This window comes from Pituophis catenifer, unplaced genomic scaffold (genome assembly GCF_029215685.1).
Source record: "Pituophis catenifer annectens isolate HBS135680 unplaced genomic scaffold, rPitCat1.0.hap2 SCAF_2, whole genome shotgun sequence".
Classification (NCBI taxonomy): domain Eukaryota; kingdom Metazoa; phylum Chordata; class Lepidosauria; order Squamata; family Colubridae; genus Pituophis; species Pituophis catenifer.
Window position 1 is genome coordinate 30,883,611 of NW_027256882.1, and position 23,432 is coordinate 30,907,042.

Here is a 23,432-nt window from a genome sequence, read left to right on the forward strand (position 1 = left end):
ACATACATTTTTCTGCTAATTAAAATAGATACAGTGTTTATATACCCCTGTATTATATATAGAAATAACTCAAGTCAACAAACATACCTAACAGAGATCCAAATTCTCTTTCTCTGGCCCACCACGGCAGACTCTCTTGACTCCGTGAAAGGGAACGTCCGCACTGAGCCGGAGAAAGGATGGTCAGAACTTCTTCGTCATGTTTAATAATAAGACATGGTTGACTAAAAGAATCATGCAACAAATTAAATTATCAATATCTCAGTTGGGCTTTCACTAAGAGACAAGGAACAAAACTCCAAATTCCTCTAAACAGATAATATTTTTCCTCATGTGGAATTTCTTCTCTGATAAGGGAGGAATTTTGTGCGAAACATTTTCCACAAACTGGGAATTTTGAATGGTTACTCTCCTATGTGTAACCTTACATGATTTATAAGGTTAGACCTACTACTGAAATCTTTCCCACAATCCGGACACTCATATGGTTTTTCTCCTGTGTGAGTCCTCTTGTGTATCACCAGATGGGAACTCTGATTGAATGTTTTCCCACAATCTGGACACTCATATGGTTTCTCTCCTGTGTGAGTCCTCTTGTGTCTCTCCAGATGGGAATTACGCTTGAAACTTTTCTTACAATCCAGACACTCATATGGTTTATCTCCCGTGTGAGTCCTCTTGTGTCTCCCCAGATGGGAATTACGCTTGAAACGTTTCCCACAATCTGGGCACTCATATGGTTTTTCTCCTGTGTGAGTCCTCTGGTGTTCAATAAGGGCGGAATTGCGACAGAAACTTTTCCCACAATCTGGGCACTCATACGGTTTTTCTCCTGTATGAGTCCTCTGGTGTACCACCAGGTCAGAATTGCAAGTAAAACCTTTCCCACAATGTGAACAATACAGTTTTTCTCCTGTGTGCGTCGTCTGGTGTTTCACCAGGTGGGATTTGTGATTGAAACTTTTCCCACAATCAAGACACTCATATGGTTTTTCTCCAGTATGAGTTCTCTGGTGTATCACCAGGTTCGAATTCTGACTGAAACTTTTCCCACAATACAGACACTCATAAGGTTTCTCTCCTGTGTGAGTCCTCTTGTGTGTCACCAGGTCGGAATTCTGACTGAACCTTTTCCCACAATCCGGACACTCATATGGTTTCTCTCCTTTGTGACACCTCTGGTGTAGCACCAGCTTGGAGTTCTCCTTGAAACTTTTCCCACAAACCAGACACTCGTATGGTTTCTCTCCTGTGTGAGTTCTCTGGTGTATCACCAGCTTAGAATTCTGCTGGAAACTTTTCCCACAATCTGGACACTCATATGGTTTTTCTCCTGTGTGAGTCCTCTGGTGTATCACCAGATTGGTTTCCATGCTAAATATTTTGTCACAATGTTGTAGCCCGTCAACGGCCTGTATAGATTGTAGCTGATTCCGACGAGGAGACTGGTGTGGTGCTGCGCCAGCAGCCTGCGCAGCTGGCGCTCGAGTCGGACAGTGAGGAGGCTGGAGAAGATGTGGTGCCAGAGGCAGGGATTCAGCCAGGGCCTTCAGAACCTCCAGAAGCTCCTTTAAGTGAAGAGGATGAAGAGGAGGAGCCTCTTCTCAATGCACAGGCGCGCAGAGCTGCCAAAAGGCAGGAGTGGCTCCTTAGGAGGAGGTCTCCTCAAGAGTAAGGCTTGGGGCTAATTGGGTAAGCCTATCTAGGGAGGAATGCCGCTTGCAGCAAACTGTAGGGAACAACTTTAGTTCAATCTCCTTCGTGTCTGGATTCTCTGCAAAATTATTTCTGTGCTTTCTGCCAACTCTAGTAAGACTGTGATTATCTTATCTTAGAATTCTGGTAGGCTATTAAGACCTATTAACAGCCTTTGGTTGATAAAGACTAAGTTATTTGAGTAAAATAAGGTTTGTATAGAGTTTGTGTGCGCTGCGTTCTTTGGGGTCCGTAGCTGGGGCAGAACACACAATGGGAGCATTGGTACAGTTTCACTTCAGTATGGGTCCTTCCACGAATCACGAGAGACCTTTTCTGAGTAAAGCTTCTGACGCACCCCAAACAAACATTTGTATGGCTTTTCACGCGGTGGCTCGACTTATGCATCAAACACATGTGATCTGGAATCTGTGTTTTTCCCACAATAGGCAGTCTGTGGGGATTTTCCAACACTAATATTCTTGGATTCTTGAGGAGGCCAATAATGTTTCTGTACTCTTACCTGGTGGTTCTTTGATTCAACCTACTCTTTCCTTCTGCAAAGGCTTTCGTTAATGTCTGTCAGTTTTGGCTATCCACGAAACCTTTTTCTTCCCACTGACTTCTTTATTTAGAAATTATCCTCCTTAATTTCTCATGTAATGTTTCCTTGAGCTCCGGGCACTCTTATTTTTTCCCAGCTGAAAGCTTTGCTCTTATAATTCTCTATATCACCTCTCATAAGCTGAAGGAGAAGTTTTTACACTTTCTGGAGAAAGTGGAAGATTTTGACTGATGGCTTCTTTTGCATTTTAATGCTGCTTCTCATTATCTGTTGTCCACAGTGCTCTTTTTGGCATCCTCTTTATCTGTAAGATTAATATTAATCGGTTAGTTTCATTATTCTTTAAAAATGGCTACATGATATGCGAAAGCAGCAGAAATACCCCATATATTACCATGAAAAAACAAACATCAAAATGCGAGTTTAACCTATAACATTTATTACGATTCATTTGGCATGTAGAAAGCTAGCAGATCCAAATATCAACTCAATCTCAAAATTCTCCTTTTGGCTTGAGTTAATCACACATACAGTGCACTCAGAAAGTACTCAAAGTATTCTGATTCCCTTCACTTCTATCAGTTTTGTTATGCTGCAGCCCGATTCTACAGTTGTTAAAATTCATTTTTTCTCATTAATCTATTCCCATAATGACAAAGTAAAAACAGAATTTTAGAAATGTCTGTAAATTTATTAAAAAGAAAAAACTGAAATATCACATTGGCATTCAGATCCTTCACTCACTACTTTGTTGAAGCACCTTTCAACAAGGTGCTTCTACAAAGCCTCAAGGGTATTTTTGGTATGACATAAGAAGCTTTGCACACCTGGATTGGGGGATTTTCTACCATTCTTCCTTGCAAGTCCTCTCAAACTCAGTCAGGTTGGATGGTAACCTTAGGTGGACAGCCATTTTCAGGTCTCTCCGGAAATGTTCAATAGGGTTCAAATGAGGGCTCGGTCTAGGCCACTCTAGGACATTCACAGAGTTGTAACTAAGCCACTCCTGTGTTGTCTTGGCTCTGGCTGAGCTCCAGAGATCCTGTGTGGAGATGGGAGAAAATTCCAAAAGAATCATCACTGCAGCCCTCCACCGATCTGGGGTTTATGGCAGAGTGGCTGGGCGGAAGCCTCTCCTCAGTGCAAAACACACGAAAACCCGCTTGGAGTTTGCAAAAAAGACCTGAAGGATTCTCAGACTGTGAGGAACAAGATTTTCTGGTCTGATGAAACCAAGATTGAACTGTTTAGCCTCAATTCTATGGTAAATGGTCTGGAGAAAACCAGGCACCGCTCATCACCTGCCCAATGTCATCCCAAGATTGAAGCAAGGTGGTTGCAGAATCATGCTGTGGGGTTTTTTTCAGCAACAGGGATGGAGAGACTGGTCAGGGTTGAGGGAAAGATGAACGGAATAAAGTACAGGGATTTCCTCAATGAAACCCTGTTCCACAGTGCTCAGGACCTTGACAACAATCCTAAGCACACAGCCAAGACAACACAGGAGTGGCTTAGGGACAACTCTGTGAATGTCCTAGAGTGGCCCAGCCAGACCCTGACTTGAACCCTATTAAACGTCTCTGAAGGGATCTGAAAATGGCAGCCCACCGATGGTTGCTATCCAACCTGACTGAGCTTGGGAGGACTTGCAAGCAAGAATTGTAGAAAACACCCCAGTCCAGGTGCGCAAAGCTTATCATCTCAGAGCCAAAAAGACTTGAGGCTCTAATCGCTGCCAAAGAAGCTTCAACAAAGTACTGAGTGAAGAGTCTGAATATTTATGTCAATAATTTCAGGTTTTTTTGTTTTTAATAAATTTACAGTCATTTCTAAAATTCTGTTTTCACTTTGTCTTTATTGATGTAGATGAATGAGAAAAAATGAATTTCAACAAGTGTAAAATCAGGCTGCAACATAACAAAATTGACAGACATGAAAGGGGTCTGAATGCTTTCTGAATATGTGTTCCTATTCACACAGAAATACACTCCTAAGAATTTATTTATGTAAACAGTTATGTGTATTTCAGTCTGCAAAATGCCCCAGAAGTGCATTGACTCAAATTTTTTTGATCTAATATTAGAGACATGCGGACATTAATAGATGAAATGGTGTCCAAATCCTGTGCAAGATTGAAAGCATCCCTTTAGTCCATGAAACTCCTCGCTTGCCAGGAAAGCAACATCTCAATAACATCACAAGGAATGAAAGGTGAAGGTGAGGGAGGTGGGCGGTTAAGAAACATGAAAAAATATATCAAGATTTCTTTAAATCTCCCAGCAGAAAATCACAGGCAGCAGCTTTAGATCATGCAGCAAAAGGATAAAAACATTTGGGAAGAGAAAGAACATGCAGCAGCAGCAGCAGACAAGTGTTTCAGCCTCGTTGCTTCCTCTGCTTCATACACAGTGGAGGAAAGAAAGCAAAGGGCCCGACTTTCTCCCGGCTTCTCCTCCGACCTTCCCTCCACTCACCTCCCAGGAGCCGCTTCCACCCTCCAAGCAGCACAAGAGGCTCCGCCGACACCTTCATCCTCCTCTAGGTCAACCGGAAGAGGAAGAACCTTGTGAACCTCCTTTCGTCCACATCCACTCTACCAATCTAATACTCTATAGTTTCAATTGGTTCTACCTCGGCGTCTCTTTTTCCGCTGCTGTACTCTATTCTCTGCTTTCTAGGGGATTTTATGTACAGCGCCATCTATCGACGTAGATAATACATTTCGGGCACCAATTGTGCCCTATCCTGAACCGGGATGCATTGCACACGGGGTTACTCTTGCCTTGGTCACCTTGTTTGAATCCCTGCACTGAACTACTAGAGACATCAACTGAATGCAGCAGTGCACACAGTAATGGAGGCCCCTGGGTTGCCTATGTCTTGCATCTTTGTGGTGCGAGCTACACAGGATTCATTTAAGGTGCAATACAAGCTCATAGAAGCTATTTATTATAGCAATAGCAATCAGACATATATACCACTTATATACCACTACACTGTGCTTTGTACACTCTCGGTTTACAGCGTCAGCATATTGTCCCCAACCATCTGGGTCCGCATTTTACCGATCTCAGAATGACGGATGGCTGAGTCAACTTAGAGGCATATCGGGACCGGATTCCATGCTGTGGGCAGTCAGCCTGCAATACTGTATTCCAACCACAGGTTGAAAAGGATGTTAAAATGTATGGTTTAAGTAGAGAATTAACAGAATTAGATCAGATATTAACACGGACAGATGAAAAATTAATAAAGAAAATATATAGCTATTTTTAAGTATTAAGATGGAAGATGAACAAGTAAAACAGACAATGATAGTATGGGCTAAGAAGAAGCTAGAAACAGGGAAATATATGAAACAATCAGTGATACAAGGAAAATGGGTTAAATTCGTTAAACAAATAGTATGACTATTATTGGTATTAATATATATTGATATAAATGTGATGAATATTATTGTATACATTTTGAATATTACTTCGTAAAATGATTTGTACCCAGACAACACACTGTTCAATTGAAGGTGGAATTTTTATACACTATAAAATAAAATAAACACTTATACAAAAAAGAAAGATGTCAAGTAAAAATACATACATGTTTATATCCCCCTATATTATATGTAGAAAGAACTCAAGGCAACTAATATACCTAATGGAGAAACAAACTCACTTTCTCTGGCCCAGCAATGGCAGTTCCCCTTGGCTCAGTGAAAGGGAACGATGAGACTGGGCCAAACTAAGGAAGCTCAGATCTCCTCCCTCATGTTTAATAATAAGACATGCTTCACTGAAAAGAATCACACAAGAAATTAAATTATCAATTTCTCAGCTGGGCTTTCAGTAAGAGAAGAGAGACAAATATTCAAGATTCCTCTAAACAGATCAATTTTTCAGCATGTGGAATTTCTTCTGTCATAAGGGAGGAATTTTGTGTGAAACATTTTCCACAAACAGGGCATTTGAATGGTTACTCCCCTATGTGCACCCTTACATGATTTATAAGGCTAGACCTATATCTGAAATCTTTCCCACAATCTGGACACTCATACGGTTTTTCTCCTGTGTGAGTCCTCTTGTGTTTCATCAAATCGGAATTTTGATAGAAACCTTTCCCGCAATCAGGACACTTATACGGTTTCTCTCCTGTGTGAATCCTCTGATGCACCACAAGGTTGGAATTCAGACTGAAACTTTTCTTACAATCCGGACACTCAAATGGCTTTTCTCCTGTGTGAGTCCTCTTGTGTATCACCAAGTCGGAATTTCGATGGAAACCTTTCCCGCAATCAAAACACTGATATGGTTTCTCTCCTGTGTGAATCCTCTGGTGAATCACCAGGTAGTAATTTTCACTGAAACTTTTCCCACAATCTAGACACTCAAATGGTTTTTCTCCAGTGTGTCTCTTCTTATGTTTTACCAGCTTGGAATTTTGATTGAAACATTCCCCACAATCTGGACACTTATATGGTTTCTCTCCTGTGTGAGTCCTCTGGTGTATCACCAACTTGGAATTACGCTTGAAACTTTTCCCACAATCTGGACACTCATATGGTTTTTCTCCTGTGTGAGTCCTCTGGTGTTCCACAAGGTTAGAATTCCGACTGAAACTTTTCCCACATTCTGGACACTCATACGGTTTTTCTCCTGTGTGTGTCCTCTGGTGTATCACCAGCTTGGAATTACGCTTGAAACTTTCCCCACAATCTGGACACTGATATGGTTTCTCTCCTGTGTGAGTCCTCTGGTGTTCCACAAGGTTGGAATTCCGACTGAAACGTTTCCCACATTCTGGACACTCATATGGTTTTTCTCCTGTGTGAGTCCTCAGGTGTACCATCAGGTCAGAATTGCAACTAAAACCTTTCCCACAATCTGAACAATAGAGTTTCTCTCCTGTGTGCATCCTCTGGTGTTTCACCAGGTGGGATTTGTGATTGAAACTTTTCTCACAATCCAGACACTCATATGGTTTTTCTCCCGTGTGAATCCTCTGGTGTACCAAGAGGTTCCAATTCTTACTGAAACTTTTCCCACAATACAGACATTCATATGGTTTCTTTCCCGTGTGAGTCCTCTGATGTTTCACCACCTTCGAATTCTGACTAAATTTTTCCCCACAATCCAGACACTCATACAGTTTCTCTCCTGTGTGAGTTATCTTGGCTATACTCAGTGTAGAATTCTGATTTAACATTTTGTTAAACATTTTGTTCATAATCTCATCTCATCTCATCTCATATTGTTTCTTTGTCTGGAGTATAACCAGGTCAAAATTCCATGTAAAACTTTTCACACAATCCGGACATTCAAAGAGGTTTTCTCCACTGTCAGTCTCCTTGTGCCTCACCAAATTCGTTCATATGCTAAATCTTTTCTGTTAATTCTGTTAATTCTATTAATTGGGAGCACTGGTAGAGATGTTCCTCCTGCATTGGCCGTTCCATAAATCTTAGGAATCCTGTTCTGAGTAAAGCTTTTGCCACAATCCAAACATTTGTATGGGTTTTGGGGAATGGATCCTCTTGTGCATCTGTGATCTGCAATTTGTGTTTTTCCCAAAATAGGCAGTGGTTGAGGTTTTTCCAACACTGATATTCTTAGATTCATGAAGGGGCCAAAAATATTTCTGATTCGTTATGTAGTAGTTATATGCCCAGACAGCTCTTCTTGACATCCACTTTGTCTGTAAGATTCCTATTAATGGATTAGTTTCATTATTGTTTAAAAAATGGCTGCAGATCCTGGGGAAACAGCAAAAAAATCCATATATTACTATGAAAAAGGAAAGATATCAAAATGCTAGTTTAACCTATAACTTTCATTAATAATTTCATTATTTCATTATTAGGCACATAGAAGACTAGAAAAATCCGAGTTGAAAAATCCACTCATATTTCAAATCATGAAAGTCTCTTGTTGGCTTGGGTTAATCAGAGATTATTATAATTGCAAACTCTAGCTGACTAAATTATGGAGGTTGAAGCCAAATATCCTAATTCACTGGCCATTATTTTGGGAGATCTAAACAAGGCAAACTTAAGGAAAGAGCTACCAAAATATTTTCAGCATGTCAACTGTCCCACTAGAGGCAAGAATACTTTAGACCACTGCTGCACAACATTAAAAGATGCTTATCGGTCCTTACTATGAGCAGCTGTGCGACACTCTGATCATTGCATGATTCACCTTGTACCAGCTTACAGGCAAAGACTTAAAACCAGTAAACCAACAATTAAATCAGTGAAGACCTGGATGGAGAAGGCAAAGTTAAAGCTACAGGCCTGCCTTGACTGCACTGACTGGAATGTTCTACAGAGGAATTATTGAGTCTGTCATCTGCACCTCTATAACTGCTCTGCAACCCAACAAGACAGACACAGACTTCAGAGGATAATTAGAACTGCAGAAAAAACAATGGCTACCAACCTGCCTTCCATTAAGGACCTGTATACTGCATGAGTCAAAAAGAGGGCTGTGAAAATATTTACAGATCCCTCACATCCTGGACATAAACTGTTTCAACTCCAACCCTCAAAACAACACTATAGAGCACTGCACACCAGAACAACTAGACACAAGAACATTTTTCCCCAAATGCCATCACTCTGCTAAACAAATACTTCCCTCAACATTGTCAAACTATTTACTAAGTCTGCATTACTATTAATCTTCTCATTGTTCCCACCACCCATCTCCTTCCACTTATGACTGTATAACTGTAATTTTGTTGCTTGTATCCTTACAATTTATATTGATATTGTTTCCGGATTGCTTATTTGTACCCTATGACTATCATTAAGTGTTGTACCTTATGATTCTTGATGAACGTGTCTTTTCTTTTACGTACACTGAGAGCATATGCACCAAGACAAATTCCTTGTGTATCCAATCACACTTGGCCAATAAAAAATTCTAATTCTAATTCTGTTGTTATAAAAAATACCTGAAAATACTGAGTTTTATACAGATACACGCATATGCATTCATACAAATCTATAAATCTATGAATTTAGATCTTTTTTTTTTGTATTTCACTCTTAAAAATGTTTCAGGAGTGGATTTACTCAACTTGTTTGATCTAATTTTAGAAAGGTGGGGGACACTAACAGATGAGATGGTGCCCAAGTCCTATGCAAGTTTTAAAGCATCCGTTTTGCCCACGAAATTCCTTGCTTGCCAGAAAAGCAACAGGTCAATAACATCATAAGGAATTAAGCGTTATGGGAAGCCCGAGGGAGATAAGAAATATGGGGGGGAGGAAATACCTTTTAAATGTCCCAAATCTCCCAGCGGTAAAATCACAGGCAGCAACTTTAAATCCTGCAGCCCCAGGAATAAAATTGGGGGAGAGAAAGAATATAGAATATGATGCAGCAGCAGCCCAGATGTAGCATTCTTGTCCCTTCGCTGCTTCCAGGCCGAGGAGGAACCAAAGGGCCCGACTTGCTCTCGGCTTCTCCTCCGACCTTCCCTTCACTCACCTGCCAGGAACCTCTTCCACTCTCCAAGTAGCACAACAGGCTCCCCCGATGCCATCACGTGGATAAGCCTCTCTTCTCCTCCACTCTAGCAATCTAATACTCTATCATTTCAATTCATTCTAGCTCGGCTTCTCACCCTTTGGTATAATGTCAGTAGTAGCGATGCCGCTGCTGTACTCTGTTCACTGCTTTCTAAGGCGCGAGTGTTGCTTCTTTGTAGAGCGCCATCTAGCGACATAAGGTTGAAAATCACCCTGATACTATCTTTACCCTGAAGCATTCGCAAGAGGCTTTCATGGATTCCGTGGTTCCTTCTGTGCATTCGACCCTGCACTGTTGTGGAATGATGGGACCAAACAACATTCCTTGGTCAGCCAGAGACAGTTTTATTGCGCAGTTTCAGAACCAGATTTGTATCTGCAATTCTGAACAAGGAAAGAGCCCTGATATAACTGCTTTTATACATATCCAAGACAAAGGATTCTGCTGGCACATCAGTTTTCCATATAAGGTTAATATACATCCGTTACATGATAACTGACACTTTTTAATTACCAAATTCCTGCCTTAATTTATAGTACATGAGATAATTGTAGCTAAACATCCTCCTCTTCTGTAATCACTGATGCATAGATCCATGGCTGGCCTTGGATTAATAAGTAACTTTTTGTTTCAGATGGATATCTCTGCATCCTTGACAGATATCTTCCTCGGAAGATATATATTATACATGGTCCTTGCATCTTTGACAGATAGGCCCCTTAAAAGATATATGTTGCCAAGAATGGAATTTAGCTGACAGTGTAGTCTCTGAACAAGCACATTTCTTTCTTTATAATAATGTGAATAGAGGGTCCTCCAGTGTTCATATCGTTGACCTTATACCATTCCCATTATTCCCATTATTCTATTATTCACATTATTCACTTTACCACTGAGCACAGGAATAGTTTTCGTCCATCATAATCTATGCTAAACCTTTTCTTTCAGGTCTCCCAAGAGTTCACTCACTGTCCCTCTTCCTCCAACTAAACCAAAGGAAAGGGTCCAAGGGGGGGTGGGATGACATATACTGTAACAGCCAATGGCTGCTGAAGATTGTTGTAGTCAGTTTTTAGCCTGTGATGTCTGTGTGCAGAATTCCTCGAAACCTGCCTTGACAAATGGTTGAAGCTGTAATAGTTCAGCTGTTGAATGGAAGCCTCTAGCCCTAGTCTGTCCTTTGGGGTCTGGTAGGGAGGCCCTCATCCTCACTGCAACTGAGCCAGGAGCTTCTTTTGCAGGAACTAAACCAAGGGAAAGCATAGTTTGGGGGGGGGGACACAATGCACCATCAGGCAGGGACAAAGCATATCTCCCTTGTGGATCAGTGAAGATTATTTCAGCCAGTTGTCTCTTGGGGATGCAGGATAACTGCCCAAAACCAAACCCCTTGAACTGCTTATTTGTACCCTATGATTATCATTAAGTGTTGTACCTTATGATTCTTGATGAACGTATTTTTTATTTTATGTACACTGAGAGCGTATGCACCAAGACAAATTCCTTGTGTGTCCAATCACACTTGGCCAATAAAAAAACTCTATTCTATTCTAAACAATATTTGCGACTGAGGGAAGCTTGAAGAGTGATGGTTAACCCTACTTACCTTCACAAGATTACCAGGTGCTGCATCATAAAGGTTGATAAGGGTCTTGTTTGTATCTGCAGCCTTAAACAATTGCCAGCTTCATACTCCATTAATAGAAGAAGAAAATACAGGACAAAACCTTGAAGTGGCCACCAACGTTGCTTCCAAACCCATCTAGATAGGAGATATTATTTTTCCCTCTGCATTCTTACTGCCAGGATTACCCTCAGTAAGCAACGTGGTTTAACCCCTACATGGAACTGCTAGGGGAGGCCATCCGTCCTGCCATATCCAATTATGTACAAGTAGTCATCGATTTACTTCATTTAGTGACCATTTGAAGTTACAAGGTTATTGAAAAAAGTGGCATGACCATTTTTCTCACTTAAAGGCCACTGCAGTACTGTAACATGATGAAAATTCAGGCTCTGGACAATTGACTAGTCTTGGCTGTGGGAGGGGCTTTCAACAGATTCATCTTGTGTGCCAATTGTGCCCTTTCCTGCACCTGGATGCCTTGCACATGGGGTCACTCTTCCCTTGGTCACCTCGTTTGAATCTCTACACGGGACCACTAGAAAACTTCAACTGGTCCAGAATGTAGCAGTACACACAGTAATGGAAGCCCCCAGGTAGCCCATGTAACATCTTTGTGGTGCAAACCGCACTGGATTCAGTTGGTTTAAAGTGCAATTCAAGGTTATCACCTTTAACAGTATTTATTACAGCAATAGCGATCAGACATATACTGTATACCACTGCACTGTGTTTTGTATCACTCTCGGTTTACAGTGTCAGCATATTGTCCCCAACAATCTGGGTCCTCATTTTACCAATCTCAGTATGACGGAAGGCTGAGTCAAGCTCAAGGCCTGTCAGGATTGGATTCCAGGCTGTGGACAGAGTCACCTGGCAATACTGCATTCTAACCAATGAGCCAACAGGCACCTGTCATTACTTTATTTTTGCATCTATCTGTTCTTCCAGGTCAGATAGGATGGGCATGTTCCTAGCCCCTTGCCTTAAATGTTGCCATCTAATAGGTGCTAGGAAGAGAGCCTTCTCTGTTGCAGCTCCTGCCCTATGAGACATTCTCCCCCATGATGTTTGGCAGATCTTTATCATCCTGGTCTTCCATAAAGCAAAGAACTAGCATTTCCCCTAAGCCAGTGATGGCTAACCTTTTTGCCATTGTGTGCCAAAAGCAGGGGGAGTGCAGGGTGGTCGTGCACGTGTGTGTCCACACCCATAATTCTTATGCACCCTGCCCCCCCATGCATATGTGCATGACCCCCCCATGGTCCCCCCACTTTTGGCATGTGATGGCCCGGTGGGCCCGGTAGGCTCATTTTTCGCCCTCCCCAGGCTCCAGAGGCTTTCTAGGAGCCTGGGGAGGGTGAAAACAGCCTTCCCCACCACCCCTGGAGGCTGGAAACAGCCCATTTGCCAAATTCCAGTGGGCCCAGAAGGTCCAAAAAATCAGCTGGCCAACATGTGCACGCATGCTGGAGCTGAGCTAGGGCAATGCTCGTGTGCCCACCACTATGGCTCCGTGTGCCATCTGTGGCATGCGTGCCATAGGTTCGCCATCACAGCCCTAAGCACTGGGAGAAGAAGAGAGGACTGCACATCAGGTGAATTGAAACCATGTTTTTGCTTTTATGCATTTGGTTTTAAAACAATCTTAATTATTGATTGGGAGCCAGCCAGAGATTGTTATAACATGGGTGGCTACTTAAATATTTTAAATAAATCAGAGGAAATGAATGAATGAATGAATGAGTTTATCAAATTTATAGGCTGCTAATCCTGAGGAGGTTTACTTCGCCGATATAACTCCTTTTATTTAATGTAACTCCTCACAGGGAGAAAGATTACAAGTGTTGAGGAAGAATAGCACAACAAATGAACATAATTAATAATGTCTGGAGGCCTCGTTAACATCTAAATTGAACAAAAGCAAAAATCATGTTTTTGGGATTCCTAGACCATCCGAATGCCATCAACCTTTCTAAATGTGCCCTGTATTTGCAGGGCAACAACATGTTAAACGTGGAACGGTTGCATTTTGCCATTTGAAATATATATGGGGTTGATTAGTTTCTGTATTAATATTTTATTACTGTAAACCATGTGGAGTCACGACATGGCATAAGATGCTAAGTAAAAATACATACATACATACTTAATTGGGTTGTTTTAAATTTTGGGCCGAAATTATTTAATTGTTTTTTAAACTGTTTTTAAATTTTATATGCTATGTTTTATCTCGGCTGTACACCGCCCTGAGTCCCGCAGAAGGGCGGTACAGAAATAAAATAAAATAAATAAATAAATACAAGTTTATATCCCCCTGTATTATATGTAGAAATAGCTCAAGGCATAAAACATACCTAATAGAGATCCAAACTCGCTTTCTCTGGCCCAGCAATGGCAGTTCCCCTTGGCTCCATGAAAGGGAATGACCGCACTGAGCCAAACTAAGGAAGCTCAGATCTCCTCCCACATATATAATAATAAGGCATGCTTAACTAAAAAGAATCACGCAAGAAATTAAATTATCAATTTCTAAACTGGGCTTTCAGTAAGAGACAAAAAAGAAATTCAAGATTCCTCTAAACAAATCAATTTTTTCCTGATGTAGAATTTCTTCTGCCATAAGGAAGGAATTTTGTGTGAAACATTTTCCACAAACAGGGCATTTGAATGGTTACTCCCCTATGTGTAACCTTACATGATTTATAAGGCTAGACCTACAACTGAAATCTTTCCCACAATCCGGACACTCGTAAGGTTTTTCTCCTGTGTGAGTCCTCTTGTGTTTCACCAAGTCGGAATTTCGATGGAAATCTTTCCCGCAATCAGGACATTTATATGGTTTCTCTCCTGTGTGAGTGATCTGGTGTTCCACCAGCTGGGAATTCCGACAGAAACTTTTCCCACAGTCTGGACACTCATATGGTTTCTCTCCTGTGTGAATCCTCTGGTGTTCCACCAACTGGGAATTCCGACAGAAACTTTTCCCACAATCCATGCACTCATACGGTTTTTCTCCTGTGTGAATCCTCTGGTGTGTCACTAGGTTGGAATTCTGACTGAACCTTTTCCCACAATACGTACACTCAAATGGTTTGTCTCCTGTGTGAGATCTCTGGTGTAACATCAGATGAGAATTTTGACTGAACCTTTTCCCACAATCTGGACACTCATATGGTTTTTCTCCTGTGTGAGTCCTCTGGTGTTTCACTAAGTTGGAAGTTTGATGGAAATCCTTCCCGCAATCAGGACATCTATACGGTTTCTCTCCTGTATGAGTCCTCTGGTGTATCACCAGGTTTGAATTCTGACTGAAACTTTTCCCACAATAGAGACATTCATAAGGTTTCTCCCCTGTGTGAGTCCTCTTGTGTGTCACTAGGTCGGAATTCCGACTGAAACTTTTCCTACAATCTGGACAGTCATATGGTTTCTCTCCTGTGTGAGTCCTCTGGTGTTTCACGAAGTCGGAATTTTGATGGAAATCTTTCCCATAATTAGGACATTTATGTGGTTTCTCTCTTGTGTGAGTCATCACCACCAGCTGGAAATTCCTACAGAAACTTCTCCCACAATCCAAACACTCATATGGTTTTTCTCCTGTGTGACTTCTCTGCTGTTTCAATAGGTAAGACTTATTAATGTAACTTTTCTCACGATACAGACACTCATATGGTTTCTCCCCAGGGTGAGTCCTCTTATGTATCTGGTAATCTTGTGCCAGATTGATGTGCATGCTAAATCTTTTGTCACAATGGGAGCACTGGTAGAGTTTCTCTTCGGTATGGCTCCTTTCACGAATCACGAGAGACCTGTTCTGAGTAAAGCTTCTGATGCACCCCAAACATTTATATGGCTTATTACGGGATGGTTCAACTTATGCATCAAACACATGTCATCGGGAATCTGTGTTTTCCCACAATAGGCAGTCGGTGGGGATTTTCCAACAGTACTATTCTTGGATTCTTGAGGAGGTCAGCACTATTTTTGATCTCTTACTTGATGGTTCTTTGATTCAAGCTATTCTTTCCTTCCACAAAGACTTTCATTAATGTCTGCAAGTTTTGGCTATCCACAGAACCTTCTTCTTTCCTCTGACTTCCAGGTGTTCTTTATTTAGAAATTATTCTCTTTGACTTCTCATGTAAAGTTTCCTTGAATTCCAGATACTCTTTTTTTCCAACTGAAAGCTTTGTCCTTATAATTCTCTCCATTGTCTCCCCATCAGCTAAGAAGGAGAAACATTTTTAAACTTTGTGGAGGAAGTGGAAGATTTTGATTGATGGTTTGTTTTACATTTTAAAACTCTTCCTCATTCTCTGTTGTCCAGAGTGCTCTTCTTGGCATTCTCTTTGTCTGTAAGATTAATATTAATGGGTTAGTTTCATTATTGTTTAAAAATGGCTACGTGATATGTGAAAGCAGCAGAAATACCCCATATGTTATCATGAGAAAACAAACTTCAAAATTCTAGTTTGATCTCTAACATTATGATTAGTTTGGCATCTAGAAGGCTAGCAGATCCAAATATCAACTCAATCACAAAATTCTCCTTTTGGCTTGAGTAAATCACACACACAGTGCATTCAGAAAGTATTCAACGTATTCAGAGAAGGAAGCTGACGTCATAGCAGAGTGGATCGGGGAAACAGAGCTCGTCATACCCATCCGATTTCGCCCTGTCTAGAGACCTTAAAGGGCCAAAGTCAACCCCAGGGGGGTTGATGAAGATCCCGTAGATCATGAGGAGAAGTGCAATCTCCTGTTAGATCCAGGAAAAACCCCTTGAAACTGGCAGGAGAATAGACGACCATTAAGGCTGAACTGAAGCTATGACAGCTTGGAAAGGGAAAGGAAGGGCAAAATCAAGGAGCAGTGTGGCTGTGCTGGGTGAGACATTTCTAACTTTCTGCTGTGGAATTTATCCCGATTTAAATGCTAATGATTTTGGAAAAGTGGGACTGAAAAGGAAAGGGAGGAGCAGGATTTACTGTGCATCGAAAATAGCTACGACTATGTTTCAGAGTCATTGGTCGATCTGGAAAAGAATGGAAGAAATGATTATAACAGAGTTAATTTCAAATTAAAGGATAGCCAGGACTAGCTGTTTTCAAAGAACCTTAATTGTTTGAAGAATATTAGAATATATTTTTAAATAGTTTTCGATTGTTATTGGATTTGAAAGCATGATGAAAATAACTTTTAACAGAGCAACTAAAAAAAAGTAAAGCGGAAGGTTGCCATCTAGTGACTGGAAGAGACCGGAAGAAGTGAAAGTGGTGCTATCTTTGTTATGGCCCTATACAGAGGCCCTTGGGAACTATTAGTTACAAAGTGTGTTTTTACAGCTGGCTACTGATAACTGTGGGATGTTTAGAGACAGTCTGTGAGAACATTAAATATTTTGAGCCATGGAAAACTGAAGAAAGGAGAAGAAAGGAGGAGTAATGTGTATTGTGAACTTGAAAACAATCCTTTCATCTTAGTATTGTTTGAAAATGAAAGTCCATTTCATTGTAAGTTGGAGAAGAAGAAATAAATTAGATGGGGAAATTTGTTTTTCTATAGAATAAAAGAATAATAGAAAGATTAAAGGCTTAAAGATGTTAGGCTTTTTTATGTATGTTTAAATAATATAAAGAGAATTATTTAAATTCGATGAACGTGAAAAAGAACACTAATATTGGGGTAAATTGGATCAATATGAATGATGCTCAGATCTAACACTGTTCACACATAATATAGTATACTTAAAAACAGAAATATATATTCACACAAAAAGAAGATTTTGAGTGAAAGGAGGCAAGCAGAGGGATCAACGAAGGAGCAGAGGCTGTGGAAGGAGAACCCACCCGAGGTCACAAGGGAGGGGCGGGGGGGCAGCGGTTGTCATTAAAGAAGGTCTCAGGCCAAGGGAGGCCACTGTTCCTCAGACAGTCGGTTGTGAGTCCCTCCTTGTGAAGTGGGGTCATGGGGTACAGATGGGTTTGCTGATCACATACCTGGCTCCCTGCCACGTGGCAGCAGCCCTGCCTGAGCTACTCAACGTTATAGCCGTGATGGCAGTTGACACCCCCAGGCTTATGGTCATGAGGAATTTTAACTTGCCATCCGTGGGTGAGACGTCTGAGGTGGCTCAGGAGTTCATGGCTTCCATGACAGTTATGGACCTGACCCAACTAATTCATGGTCCTACCCACATGGGAGTAAACATGCTGGACTTGGTTTTTGTCTCTGGACAGTGGTTGAGTGATCTCGAGATAGGGGACATAGTCATTGAGCCCTTGTCATGGTCGGATCACTCTCTCCTTCTCCTTGACCTTCAAACTGCTGCACCTCGCCACAGGGAGGTGGAGCCGGTAAGATGGTTTCGCCCCAGGCGCCTGATGGAGCCTGATAGGTTCCAGATGGAGCTTGGGCCATTCCCTGAGGCTCTGGCTCACGCCCCGACTGGAGACCTAGTGGCCGCCTAGGACAGGGCGGCCGCTGGAGCTTTGGATCAGGTCGTGCCTTTGCGGCCTCTGACCCGGCGCCGGTCTCACTTGGCCCCTTGGTTTACTGAGGAGCTGAGGGAGATGAAGCGCCAGAAAAGACGCCTGGAGAGCAGTTGGAGGGCCAGCCTTTCTGAATCCGACTGAACACTGGTAAGATCTCATATTAAGAATTACTTGGTGGTGATAAAAGCAGCAAAGTGTAATTATTTTGCTGCTCTTATTGCATCTTCAGAGAACCGCCCGGCCGCCCTGTTTAGGGTGACCTGCTCCTTGCTCCACCAGGGAGTGCAGGAGGAACCCTTGGAAGGTAGAGCCGACGACTTTGTACAGTATCTGCATGACAAAATCACTCAGATTCGGGAAGGTCTGGACTCCGACTGGGTAGTTTCAGGGGGGAGGACTGAGGCAGGTCTTGAGAATGTTATCTGGGCTGAGTTTGATCCTGTGACTCCTGACGACGTGGACAGGATTCTGGGTAGACTGAACGCAACCACATGTTTGTTGGACCCATGTCCCTCCTGGTTAGTGCTGGCTTCTCGGGAGGTGACGCGAGGCTGGCTCCAGGGGATTATAAATGCTTCATTGAGTGAGGGTGACTTCCCTGCCGCCTTGAAAGAGGCGGTGGTGAGGCCTCTCCTCAAAAAGCCTTCCCTGGACCCGGCAGTGTTGTCTAATTATTGTCTGGTCTCCAACCTTCGCTTTGTGGCGAAGGTTGTTGAGAGTGTGGTTGTGCGACAGCTCCCCCAGCACCTGGATGAAACGGTGTATCTGGATCCGTTCCAGTTGGGCTTCAAGCCTGGGTACAGCACGGAAACAGCATTGGTCGCGTTGGTTGATGATCTCTGGAGGGCTCGGGACAGAGGTTGCTCCTCTGTCCTGGTCCTATTACATCTCTCAGCAGCTTTTGATACCATCGACCATGGTATCATGCTGCACTGGTTGGAAGAGTTAGGGGTGGGGGGCACTGTGTTGCAGTGGTTCTCCTTCTTTCTCTCCAACCGGTTGCAGTCTGTGTTGGCAGGGGGGGCAGAGGTCGACCCCGAGGCACCTCATATGTGGGGTGCCACAAGGGTCGGTCCTCTCGCCCCTTCTGTTCAACATTTATGTAAAGCCGCTGGGCGAGATCATCCGTGGTTTCGGGGTGAAGTACCATCAGTACGCTGATGATACTCAGCTGTACATCTCCACCCTGGACCACCCCAACGATGCCCTTGAAGTGATGTCCCGGTGCCTGGAGGCCGTGTGGATCTGGATGGGGAGAAACAGGCTCAGGCTCAACCCATCCAAGACCAAGTGGCTGTGGTTTCCGACGTCCCGATATAGTCAGTTGGCGCCATCACTGACTATTGGGGGCGAATCGCTGGCCCCCACAGAGAGGGCTCGTAACTTGGGCATCCTCCTGGATTCACGGCTGTCTTTAGAAGAGCATTTGACAGCCGTGACCGGGAGGATTTTTCATCAGGTTCGCCTGATTCACCAGTTGCATCCCTTTCTGGATCGGGACTCCTTACGCATGGTCACTCATGCACTCATTTCCCGCCTGGACTACTGCAATGCTTTCTACATGGGGCTCCCCTTGAAGTGCACCCGGAGGCTCCAACTGGCGCAGAGTGCGGCCGTGCGGGTGGTTATGGGAGCAACATGGCGTTCCCATGTAACACCTCTCCTGCGCGAGCTGCACTGGCTCCCGGTGGTCTTCCTGGTGCGCTTCAAGGTCTTGGTTACCACCTTTAGAGCGCTCCATGGCTTAGGACTTGATTACTTACGGGACCGCCTGCTGCCACCAGTAGCCTCCCACCGGCTGGTACACTCTCATAGAGAGGGGCTCCTCCGGGTGCCGTCGGCCAAACAATGTCGACTGGCGGCCCCCAGGGGGAGAGCCTTCTCTGTGGGGGCACCTACTATCTGGAATGAGCTCCCCCCAGAGATACGGAGGATCCCAGATCTACGCACCTTCTGTCGCGCTCTCAAGACCTTTTTATTCCATCAGGCTGGCCTGGCCTAACTGTTTCCCTTTTTTCCCTTTTTAAAACGTAAATTTTAATTCGTTTTTAATTTATTGGGGTGTTTTAAACCTGTCTTCGGCTAAATTGTTTAATTCGATTTTATTCAGTTTTAAATTTTGTATTTATGTTTTTTATCCTGTGGCTGTTCACCACCCTGAGTCCTTCGGGAGTAGGGTGGCATACAAATCAAACTAAAACTAAACTAAACAGGCAGTTCAAGAGAGAAAAGAGAGAGAAAGAGGAAAGTCAACCAGCCACCAGAATACCACCCCATCACATGACCCACCTGAAGAAGACTAACCATCACCCCATCACTTGACCTGCCTGCTGAGAGGAGACTGACCGTCTCATCACGTGACCCTGGCAAGTAGAGGTGCATCAGAGAGGGGCCAGTGTGGACTGGCAGCCATACGAAGAGGGCCAGGAGAACCCAGACTCCAGTGACCCTTAAAGGAGTTAGTGCTACAAGTTGGGCTCATCTGGGATTTCCTTCTAGCCTTCCTCCACAAACAGGGGTGATGGTGGTCCCAGCCAGGGGCATGAGAAGTGAACAAAATGGACTCCACTGCTGTCACTAAGTGGTGTGAGGAATAGAACAATGAGATAAAGATGAGTGTAGCAATTGACTTCCCTGGGGATGTTTGGCCAGTGAGGACCCTTGCCCCAGACCAAAGGGTATATGTGGTTGATACAAATGTGGACTGGGTCTCCTCTCACTTTTATGCGCTATTGGAATGGAAGAGAAGGGTCCCAGAGTGTTCTGGGGTTGAGAGCCTTCAATTGATTGAGGACACCAGGGTAAGGGTGATACACCTGACCGCATGGGCTATGCCTTCAGCAAAGACATGGGGCCCCCAAGAGGAGACACGCACCTTGATTAATTTAATTTAATTTAATTTAATTTAATTTAATTTAATTTAATTTAATAATTTAATTTAATTTAATTTAATTTAATTTAATTTAATTTAATTTAATTTAATTTAATAATTTAATTTAATTTAATTTAATTATTTAATTTAATTTAATTTAATTTAATTTAATTTAATTTAATTTAATTTAATTTAATAATTTAATTTAATTTAATTTAATTTAATTTAATTTAATTTAATTAATTATTTAATTTAATTATTATTTTATTTAATTAATTTAATTTAATTTGCCGCCCCTCTCCGAAGACTCAGGGTGGCTATTGATCACCATAGGGGCAGCAAAGGCAGGATCTGCCCAAGCAGGGAGCCTGACATCCATCCAAACCCTGACTGCCAACTACTGTATGGGAGCTGGGTACAAGAAACTACATATCTTTTCAGGGATAAAACCAGTGCCAGAGGGGGAGGAAGAATACAAAACCTGGTTAGTACGGGCAGTTGGAGAGTGGGATGTATCAGTTTCTCAAAAGAACAGAGGGTCACAGAGAGCCTAAAGGCTCCAGCTGCGGAAGCCATTAGAAGCTTAACACTCAGCTGAAGGCAATTTACCATGCATGATTACCTCTGTTTACTGAAGAATTTGGACCCACTGAAACAGTTTCTAGCCTGCTGTTTCAGTTTGAGCAAATGTACCAGAAAAGAGGTGAAAGGCTATCTGAGCACATAAGAAGATTGAACAAGTTACTATGTCAGATTGTGGAAAGGAAGGGGATGGATCTAGCTGAAGTAGAACGAGTTAGGATGGAGCAACTTTTGCAGGGTGCTTTATTCTCTGGCCCAGTATGGAATCAAATAAAGACTCAGGTGGAAGGGAACACCTGGGGGGTATCATGAGCTCATAAGGAGTTAGGGCAACAGAAGTGGTGGAGGAAGCCAAAGAGGCCTCAGCCTAAATTGTCCCCAGGTGCAGGAGTGGAGAAAAACAGGAGGTGATGATGCCCAGCTGAATGCTATGCAAGCTCAAATATCCCATTGAAGCAAAATGATGGGCTCATGGACAGCAACGGGTGGTTTGCCCTTGAATGGAGGTCTGGGCTGGGCCGGTCAATGGGGGAGTGGGCTCTTCCACTTCAGCTGAGAACTTGGCAAAGCCAGTGCTCTGTTATAACTGTGGGGCTGCAGGGCATTACAGGCATGCTTGTACTAAGCCACAGAAATCAGCCCAGTCGGGAAACTACAGGGGCCCCCAATGAGGGAGCCAACTGGGTGCCCAGTGATACTAGCTAGCTGAGAGGAGGATGACCACCAGTGGTGGGTTCCTCCTGGTTTGGCCGAGCCAGTAGCAGTGACGCTATGACGTCATCGAACCGGTTCTCATTGTTCGGGAGCTGGGCCCTACTGCTCACCCCCCCCCCCGCATTATTCTTACCTTTTATTTGGCCCCGCCCCCAATCTATTTGCTGCCTCCCGAGTCCCAGCTGATCGGCTAGAAGGTTAAAAAACTGTTTAAACTCTTGCAGCAGGGCTTCAAAGGGCCGCCCTACAGCTGATCAGTGTTAAAAGGCAGTGTGGTGGTAGACCAGTGTGCTCGAAAAATAAATGGGTAGACCAGGACGTTCCAAGAACAAATGGGTAGACTGGTACAGCTCTGCAAGCAGTTAAAAGCCTGGTAGACCAGTACCTCTGCTAAATCCTAAAGAATTGTCACATGTCCATCAAACCACACCCACAAAATAAACCACGCCCACAGAACCAGCTATTCTACTGCATAGCTCCCAGTGACCGGTAAGATCCCACAGAGTTGGTCTCCTCAGGGTCCCATCAGCTAAACAATGCCGGCTGGCAGGCCCGCGGGGGAGGGCCTTCTCTGTGGCTGCCCCAGCTCTCTGGAACCAGTTACCTCCTGAGGTCCGGACCATCCCCACCCTATTGGTCTTCCGAAAAGCGGTGAAGACCTGGCTCTTCTGGCAGGCCTGGGGCCATTGATCTCACTCTTGTGATCTGAAGAGATCCGACCATGAATGGTGTGAATGGGTTTTAATTGTTTTTAATGGTTTAACTTTTAATATTTTATATATGGTTTTTAAATGCATTGTAAGCCGCCTTGAGTCTTTGGAGAAAGGCGGCATACAAGTTGAACAAATAAATAAATAAGTTGAACAAATAAAAAATTTTTAGAACCCACTACTGATGACCACCATCCCATCATGTGACCAGGGCTGCTAGCCATACGAAGAGGGCCAGGAGACCCCCGGACTCCAGCAACCCTTATGGGGGGTTAGCGCCACCCAAGATTTAAAAGCATCCCTTTTGCCCAGGAGACTCCTCGCTTCAAAGGAAAACAACGTGTCAATAAAATCACAAGGAATGAAGTGAAAAAATATATGAAGAATTTTTTTAAATCTGCCAGCAGAAAATCACAGGCAGCAACTTTAAACCCTGCAGCAAAAGGATAAAAACATTTGGGGAGAGAAAGAATATAGAATATGATGCAGCAGCAGCCCAGATGTTTCATTCTTGTCCCTTCGCTGCTTCATACGCCGTGGAGGAACCCAAAGGGCCCGACTTCCTCCCGGCTTCTCCTCCGACCTTCCCTCCACTCACCTCCCAGCAGCCTCTTCCACCCTCCAAGCGGCACAAGAGGCTCCGCC

General features: G+C 43.2%; 2 protein-coding genes across 2 annotated transcripts in view; both read right to left on the reverse strand.

Annotated features, from left to right (window-relative positions):
* Window positions 1-7,503, reverse strand: LOC139312049 (zinc finger protein 850-like). The gene is made up of 2 exons (XM_070936573.1): window positions 6,248-7,503; window positions 1-1,346 (listed from the first exon to the last, which is right to left on the reverse strand). Exons 1-2 carry the CDS (start codon window positions 7,478-7,480, stop codon window positions 405-407), a joined length of 2,175 nt encoding a protein of 724 aa, XP_070792674.1. The 5' UTR covers window positions 7,481-7,503; the 3' UTR covers window positions 1-404.
* Window positions 7,504-13,194: 5,691 nt separating this feature from the next.
* The window catches only part of LOC139312044 (zinc finger protein ZFP2-like), a 52,715-nt gene continuing 42,477 nt past the window's right edge, over window positions 13,195-23,432 (reverse strand). The window contains exon 2 of the mRNA XM_070936570.1: window positions 13,195-15,768. Within this exon, the coding sequence (XP_070792671.1) occupies window positions 14,087-15,148 (1,062 nt within the window). The 5' untranslated portion in view covers window positions 15,149-15,768 and the 3' untranslated portion in view covers window positions 13,195-14,086. The remainder of the gene's footprint in view (window positions 15,769-23,432) is intronic.